General features: G+C 41.7%; 1 protein-coding gene across 1 annotated transcript in view; it reads right to left on the bottom strand.

The window, feature by feature from the left end:
• Nucleotides 1-4,600: 4,600 nt before the first annotated feature.
• The window catches only part of LOC116387703 (angiopoietin-related protein 1-like), an 11,940-nt gene continuing 7,479 nt past the window's right edge, over nucleotides 4,601-9,061 (bottom strand). Inside the window, exons 4-6 of the mRNA XM_031855023.1 lie at nucleotides 8,449-8,642; nucleotides 7,079-7,349; nucleotides 4,601-5,866 (exon numbers count right to left, since the gene is read on the bottom strand). Coding sequence (XP_031710883.1) covers nucleotides 5,679-5,866; nucleotides 7,079-7,349; nucleotides 8,449-8,642 — 653 coding nt within the window. The 3' untranslated portion in view covers nucleotides 4,601-5,678. The remainder of the gene's footprint in view (nucleotides 5,867-7,078; nucleotides 7,350-8,448; nucleotides 8,643-9,061) is intronic.

Here is a 9,061-nt window from a genome sequence, read left to right as displayed (position 1 = left end):
ATAAAAATCACGAACAAATTTTACATAAGCAATGTTATCCTTAACATTACCAAACAAGACTGAATTATTACTTTAGTCCTACACAATAGGAATGGCAGCTAATAGATGTAGGGCTCGCTGTACGCTTAAAACAAATGGCATCTTCACACAACAAACGCATACTACAAAAATATATATTTATTAACAAACACGCATTATAATTTCGGCTGGAATATTTATCTTGAGATGCTCATTCCTTTCATTTTCAATAAAACTACTTGTTCCTCTTTTGTTTGAGAGAGAGAAGCTGTTGTAAAGGGTGTCAGGCATGTGTACAAAAGCTTCACTGACAACCCTCTGCCTGTTTTTATAAGGGCATCGAAAGGTAGCCTCGTAAAACTACTCCACCACTAGATGGTATCATAGTATAATTTAAATTCTGCATAGCCCAGTCCACTTACATCTTGGTGCAGAAGAGCTAAAAGAGAAATTAGACTTGTGCATTTCAAATTGAACATGCTTTATCAAAGTGTCAACATTCATCACAGTGGCATCCCCAAAATGTAATGCTGTAATATAGTTCCATTCAGAAAAGTCTTATCAGAATCAGAATCAGCTTTATTGCTTTATCTGCGTTTTGCAAGCAACTCACCATGAGTCTTTGAGGTAGAATTGCCTGTTTTGTTGCTCATGTTTTTTTGAGATTGAAAACATGATATGAGCTGGTATGGTACCTTGGGCTGGAAGTCTGATCAATGCCAAGAATGTCACTGGAGAAAAAACGATTATCTCATGGATACTAAGCTGTGAAACAACATGAGTAAATCCAAGTTAAATTTGTTCCCAGCTCTATGTATTATTAATGTTGTTTTTTTAATGATCTTCAAACTTTTTACTGCTCAGTAGGGATATTTTGACCCAGTCACTCCAGAAAGACTTTTAATGATGTCAGTAACCTCCTTCCAATGAAAAGCTAGCTGCCAGAATCCAAGTAGTTTTAATAAAACTGGTAAAAGCTGTCATTTAAAAAAACATGTATCACATCCCATTTTAACCACTGAAATTATTGCCACATTCAAAAGTGCCTCACATCTGGAGCTACTTTAGAATGCAGCAACTAAAATATGAATGGCTGTGAAATTAAGAGATCAGACTGTGTATTTCCTGTTCTATCATATAAAGATAAACAGTTAAATACAGAACTGGTGGAAAAATTTTTAGTAATCCCATTTAAAGCTCATCCAGGGCTGATCGTAGCTGGACTTTAATTTCATTTGACTTTCCCTTGGTGTGGGCTCAATTTAGCTCAAGACATCAAGTCCTTTTTCAATGTATGTAAATATTTGTTATCCTTATCTTTTTGTATAATTGTTGCTCTACTATTTCTATGTCTAATTTGTACTATTGTGTTTTTATTTTTTTATTTCAGCATCGATAACACTGATATGGCAAACAATAATTTTCTAACTATATTAGATTATAGCTATTTTCTATATATATTTTTAGCAGCTGAAAGAAAAAAAATGTATTGGTGCTACTGCTGTAAGTGTTTTTTTATTCTCCACTGGGCTGGATATAAAACATTTCTGTGGTTCCTTCTCTTGGGCTTTGTGGCTATTTGGCTCATGCCTCACTTGAGCCGGTTTAGAGTAGGGAGGCCCTTTTGTTTTTCACAGTTTTATGGTGTAGAATCAGATGAGTAGTCAGGGAGGTTCCTCCTTTGGCTCTGTCTCCTCAGGCGGTCCTGAAGCCTTAAACAGACCTCCGTGACTCACGCCATCTATCACAATAAGTGAAACCGTATATCCAGAAACACACAGTTAACAGTCATACTGTAGACTATTAGTGGGTCCTCCATTTCAGTGACTACATGCTGACGACTCCCCAGTGTTCTACGGTCATACGTCTTTGCAAAGGAGATCCAATGGATAAGGGGTTTCAAGGTTTGAGTCTAGAATAAACAAGCTTTTCATACCAGCCACAGGAACTATGAAAACCATCTGAAATTCTGGTCACTAATAGATATATTTAACAGACTATATATCTGTTAGTAGGTTGTCACTGCTCATATGTTCCTTCGTTTGTTATCTCTGGGTTCGATTGGTGCATAGTTTGACATATTTCCGTTAAAAAAAAAAAAGTCATTAAAATAAATCATTTTCACAATCTCAGCACTCTCTCGTGTGCTTCACATGCTCAATGAAGTATCCCTCTACTGTATGTCTTAAACTAATACGGGAGAGTGGAAACTGCAGCTGTCTGCAGCTCAATGAGCCTTCCCAGATCCCTCCAAATGATCATCCATCTTAAACAAGTGTCTGTTAAGCTCTAAATCAAAAGAGCACTTAGGAGCGGACTTAGCTATGGAGTTGTTTACTGTAGGGTAAAAATTAGTCATGGTGCTTATTTTCAAAGAAAACAGCTCCACATCCTGCATGTTGATTTACTGGTGACTGGTTTGAAGGCTAATGAGTCCCTCTCATGGACATTTTCCCAACAGCAGATGTCTTTCAGCAAACAGCAGTAGAGCCAGCTTCTTCCACAAATCTTCCGAGCCTGGTGCCATCATGGTGGTGAAATACGTAGACAGCGACGCTTCACTCGGTGACAAAGAGGGCCTTTCACCTTGAAACCTGCAGCGGTTCTCAGAGGACCACACTGCAGCACTGCTCGGCCATCCCCAGTCTGTTGGCCATGTATTCGAGGTGGTACGGGCCTGAGTGTGGTCCCCTCACCAGAGCCAAGGATGTCACCTTCTCTCCTCCAATGCCTGGCTGCGCAGGAGTTAGTTTTTTTGTGGGCCCATCATGCATTTCTATAACCCCTGTGTGTAGTGGGCAGAGTTATTGGAAGACTTCAGTTACAGCTCCTGTGGTGACGCAGCGTCCCGTAACAGTCTCTGGGGTGGTTGTAGGCTTGACGTCTGAGAGGCACACTTGTGACAGGAAGATGGACATGTTACCAGATGCTCAGATGGCTAATTGTTCAATTAAACTCCTAGAAGAGAGTGTCTGAGTCTGCACTTGACCTTTTGTATAGCTCAAAGTTTAAAAAATATTGTTTGTTTAACCCTTACATAACAAGAACTGTAAAAATAAGCTTTGGTTTTAGGGGGTTTTATGGGTTGGACTATTAATTGGCAAAAGGTAACTGGGTTCAGTGACATATAGGTCTGTAAGTAACTGCTCGTAAATTCACAACTTGTCATTTTTACATTTTATTTTCTGTACAAATAAGACAAGTAAGACATAACATGTCACATGGGGACTTTTAGAGGTGCTGGTAGGGTGATTTAAAATAAAAAAAACTTTGGACAGAGGCAGGCTAGCTGGGTCTACTTTAGTCTTTATGCTAAGCTTCCTGGCTATACCTTCAAACTTATATTCATGTTTACCGTTCAGACAGGAGAGTGGTGCGCAACCAATCACCCAATTTTACTCTTGGCAAGAGAGAAAATCAGCCTATTTCCCCAACTATTCCTTTAAGTACCGATCCAATCCTAGTGTACCTGTACCTGCAGATAATTCTCAGTCAAGTTCTTAGTCAAATAACGTATTTCCCAAAATGTCACACTATTCTTTTGAAATAAAAAGTAACGATGATGAATGTAGCCCAAAAAACGTTACCCTCAGAAAACAGCAATTTGATATACAGTATAAAGTAGTCATGTAGCTCAGGTTGAGAGCCAGACTGATGAACTGATGACTTGCCCTTAGTCATCCACAGAATATGTCACCACTTGAAACGAGATGCCTCTATGATGTATTCATCCGTCTCCTTGAGACATTTTCTAGCCACCACAAAGCACAGAGCCACGCACATTTACTAGAACTCTTATTTCTGCTAAATGTTTACATTTCCTTCTGTAGACTAACTAAAGTGTCTGCTGGAAAAACAGCAACATTTCGTCTGTATGACTCACAACCACAAGAAAAGGAAGATTAGGACTTGGTTATAAATCAGCATGGCACATGAAAGGAGTTCCTTTCAATCCGAACAAACAAGGATGTCCTCTGAGGTGACTCTAAATGTCTGTTGTGTACTATTGTTCTGCCAAGTATTGTGACTCAATGGTTTCAGCTTTCATTACAGTATAATTTTAACAACATGCCATTTTTATTGGACGCTGCTTTTTTACATGTTCATAAACATGTTTCCATGTCCAGCTGGGTTTGACCGGTCTCCTGGCTTTGTGTTTTGTTGCTTTGTAAAAGTTTGTTAAAGAGATGGGTGTGAGGGACTTTGTGGTCTAAAGAAAAACAGAATATGAGCGTCTATTTTCAGCTGAGAGACCAAAGACTGTTGGGTGTTGTTAAAAGCAGGCCACAAGTTTAAAAAAAACAGAAAAAAAACAGCTCCCCTCTCCTCTCGGATGGTTTCCCCAAAAGGATGCCGTTTTCCTTCCATACCGGTGATTAAAGAGAGCAGCTGTGACTTTGTCAATGGAAGATATTTTACGAAAACATGCAGTTCAAGCACTTTTGTGTGGAAAGAATGTAAATTTCTGTGTATTTAGAGGAAGAGGGGGGAAAATAATTTGGAAATTTGGACCAGTTCCATCCCCGTTTGTCCCACTCCCCTCCCTCCTTCTTTCTTCATCCTGTCTGGCTTTCAGCAATGTGTTTCTCGTTGTCTGTCCCATTGCCTGTAACTCTCAACACGCTTGGTTGGCATATTTTTTGTGCTTGAAAACCACTCAAAACAACATATTTCCATCTTTTTTTCCCCCTCCAACAATGCCCGTTTCTCAGAGTCATACTGAAATTTAATCAACAGCCAAATGAGAAAAACATACAACAGCAATTTCCATATGTGCAAGCACACTTTGAGAATGATTGTCATTTATACAGCGGAGGAAATTAGTTATATTTTCTATAGGATCGTTTACTGTTCCCTCGGGACACCTGGTCCTTTTCACTGTAATGATAAGTTAATTGTACACATAAATTATCGTTTCTAGTCATAAAGTAGTTTATCATACAGTATAAAGGTCATTTTAAGTGCAGAGAGAGACTGTTTTTGTGTAATCAAATGTACATATGCTATGTCTTAAAACCACCTTCGTTTCTCCAACTCCTTACAATGTTGGTCTTTTCAGATCTGGAAATAGATATGGAGTCTGAATAGATCAATATAGGTATTAACAAAATGCATTTTCCAGCTCATACCACAAGTTAAATACCATGTTTGAGCATTTAACCCACACGTTTATCTTGGCGAGGTAGGAAGAGCTGCATTTAGATCCTGTTTATGCTAAAGCTTATGAATGACATCAATACCAGTGAAGCTCTGTTAGGATGTGGTGCCTCATCTCCACGGGGTGACCTAGTAATGAGGAAAACACTGCGGTCTCTTAATCAGATAGACAGCTTGCATTATTTAGCTGCAAAATGGCCTTAATTATCCCTTCAACATGTATTTGGTTATTAAAAGAGCTGTATGGCTTACTTTAAACAGTCATCATGTCCCCTAAATCCCTCTATGTGTATCTATTATGCTATAAAGAGAACAATGTTTCACGCAGAGTTCATGTCTGTAACAGGAGGCAGTTCAAGTCACTACTGGTGGTTGGTAATCTCCGTAGGTGTAGTTCTTCTGTCTAGGATCAATTGCTGATGACTGTATGTCACAGAATGAGGTTCAAGTTTGCCCCTGGCCTCCACAGTTACCCCTGGACCAGCTTGGCTTGCAGTATCTCCTCAGTCTATGGGCCTGATCAGCATACGGACAGACTTCATAGAGTAGAAGCCTCCGCCGTAGTCCGCCCAGAAGATCCCATCTTGGAATTTGCTGCGGTAAACGCCTCCGGTGTACCATACACCGTTGAGATTGGCTTGGCCGCAAGCGTTGTACCACCAGCCTCCTTTGTGGAAATGGGCACAGTTACCTGTTGTAGAGAAACAGGAATGGTTATGATTAGCTATATGAGAAAGTATGTTTTTCACAGAGAAAATTATTCAAAGAAATGTGTTGTTGTCTTCTATATTCTATATAAACATCTATATTCAGCAAGGGCTCACTCCCAGGGCCTTTACATTACATTACATTACAGTCATTTAGCAGACCGTTTTATCCACAACGACTTACAATAAGTGTATTCAACATAGGTATTCAAGAGAACTACTAGTCACCAGAAGTCATAAGTGCATCTCCTTTTTTAAACAAGCATCTAAGAGCATAAACCAGAGCAAAAGTACAGTGCAGAAACAAACTAATACGAATACAATAAGTGCTAAGTGGAAGGCTCAGGGTAGTACTTCTTGAAGAGCTGAGTTTTCACCCTGCGCTGAAAGATGGGCAGCGACTCTGCTGTCCTGATGTCAGTTCATTACACCACTGTGGGGCCAGGACAGAAAAAAGCCGTGACCGGGTCGATCGGCCGCAGGGACCTCTGAGCGACGGGGCAACCAGTCGCCCCGAGGCAGCAGAGCGAAGTCGGGGCGGGGGTGTAGGGCTTGACCATGGCCTGGAGATAGGAAGGAGCTGTTGGCCCCATTGACATTTGGGCAGTAGCCCACGGCATCTTGATGCAGACCATAGACTGTATAAAATATGGAGACCAGAAGCGTTTTTGTACCAGGCTGTGAACATGTATATTTCTGCTGTAAAGTCGGGCATTTTAACATGAGGGTTTATGGGGATTTACTCGCTTTTGGAGCCAGCTTCAAGTAGCCATTTGAAAGAACCTCCATTTTGGCACTTCGGCATTGGCTTCATTTTTCAGCACTGGAGGTTGCCACTTGTTCTTCATGTAACCGTTTCTGGTTTTCACAATATTTGCAAACGAAGAGAGCTTGCGAGCGCCGACATGCTCACAACAATAGATGGAAAAGTGTGACAGGTGTTGCAGGCAATTGCGGGAATGATGCCACATTCAATTGGTCTTCACGTAGGATAAACATTTCAGGAATGTGATGGTGTCTGATTTTACTTTACTTTACGTCAGTTTTGCTTTATAGGATGTGAAAACTTTAAATCTTTTTATTCACTCAGATCACAGGGAGCACCTAATAATTCCGATATCAGATTATTAAAGGAGAAACTTGAAATTCCAATAGAACATCATGATGCACTGCAAAGGGCCCCCGTGTTTATCTACCTGAGAATGTATCCTTGTCTCGATCCAGAGTAGTGAACGGTTTGCCGTTGTGGCTGCTCAGGGAGTCCCCGGCGTTGCCCTGGTAGGTGCCCAGTCGCAGGCGGTAACCCTCGCTCTCAGGCTCTAGATGGAAGCTGCTGTACTGAGCGTAGACCTTCTTGTCCATCCAGTCCTCCATCTCCACCAGCAGCTTGTAGTCCTCCTGCCTCCCCAGGTTGTAGATGCCTTCCAGACCGAGCCAGTATTCCCCGTCTATGTTGCCAAAGCCGCTCTGCGTCAAAGGAAGATTAAAAGGAAGGTTAGAAGAAGATTACAGAAAATAATGAGCATTGTTTTTCATGTGGTAGCCTGAGGAGTTTAGAAACAAGAGAATTGTTTAGGAACATAAAACCCCCTTGTGGACGAGGCTGTCGGATTGTTACAGAACAAGAATTTTCTTTTTGATGACGTTCTGGTCTTGGTTCTGCAGTTAAGACAAACTACAAAAACGTCAAAAGGAAGATGTGGGAAAAGTCTTTGAAATTCCTAAAAAAGACATGTAGTGTTTATGCGGGAAAATAACCATCCAACATCAGAATGCTGGTTCATCGCTCAAACCCAAAAGAGCTCTTGGATCATGGTTAATGGTGAAACTGGCCTGGGCGCTCGTGTTGAATAACCGCGAGCAATCTACATCTGGCCATGTGCCTCCAGAACACTTCACTTGGTCGAGGAGTTTGAGGTTTGTGATTGTGGATTAGCCGGGTGAGCCAGCAGATGATGAATGATGTAGGGTTTCAGTGCAGGGTCTTCTCTCTGGTGCTGTGTGTGTGCGTGTGTACATGTGGTGGCTTTGTGGGAGAGCGCAGAAGCAAATCAATTTTGAAGAGAGCAATTTAGCTTCCAGTTACACATACACCAGCCTGGCCGGGCTGAATGGAACACCGGATCGCCGAGGCTGCCAACAGCGATATACTCCATCTCATTCTCACAGGGCTTTGATGAGAGGGTCTATACGGTGTGGTGTAGTGAGCCAAGCAGCCATCCATCCAGGAAGGAACCATAGGAGAAGCGGTTTTGGAAAGAAACGCCTGCATATTGAGCTGTGGAACATACCTTCCTTGTGGGTTATCTAATGTTTCATAATGGGAATCTCAAACCATATGACCTCGGACAAATAGCGCTGCTGACGGGGCGTTATATTTTACAGTAAGTGAAAACACAAGGATTCTGGCCCAGGAAATAGTCCCAATGAACCCAGATGGTTTCCCTAGACGGGTCATATAACGGCACTCCCGTCGTCTGTGGATGACCCAAATATTCAAGTTGGCTCAGGAGGTGAGAGAAAAATAAGAAAAACAGGGCGGGGGGGAAGTGTCATATGTCATCACCTTGTAGCTATCCCAGTTCCTGAAGAAGTTAACAGAGCCGTCTCTCCTGCTCTGGATTACGGTCCAGCCCCCGTTGTCTATATCCTGTTCACACCAGGCCTGGACGGGCCGCTCTGCTTCGTCTGGTCTGATCAGGTACATGCCGCTGGTGATGTGGCCCGCTTCCTGCGCCGCGAGACAGTCTCTGAATGGGCCTGAAGGACAAGATCAAGAGAGGGAGGCAGGTGGTAAGACAGACAGGGAAGTTTGTAACAAAGTGTGTAACTTCTAAATAGTTCTGAACTGAAGGTGTGTTTGGGATAACTATCACCAGCCCCATCCCCAAACAAAAAGAAAACAAATATCTTTTGGGCACTAAGCTTGGCTAGTTTGCTTTTAGCAGGACTACTTTTTCTATCCATTATCCAGTTACTACATTTTGGCTTCGTAGGGCATTTTTTGTTGCCAGAGCACTGAGACAACATCATGAGTTTACATGATGAGTTTACATGATGATGAGGAGGCATTGAATGTCTGTCAATGTCTGACAGAGGGCTAAACAAGTAGGAAAAAACGGTAAACAACAGACAGAGCAATACAAAATACACACATATATATATATATATATATATAT

Source organism: Anarrhichthys ocellatus, unplaced genomic scaffold, assembly GCF_004355925.1.
Source record: "Anarrhichthys ocellatus isolate YVR2014 unplaced genomic scaffold, GSC_Weel_1.0 scaffold15, whole genome shotgun sequence".
Classification (NCBI taxonomy): domain Eukaryota; kingdom Metazoa; phylum Chordata; class Actinopteri; order Perciformes; family Anarhichadidae; genus Anarrhichthys; species Anarrhichthys ocellatus.
The sequence above is the reverse complement of the archived record's forward strand: the minus strand, read 5'-3'. Positions and strand labels throughout refer to the sequence as shown.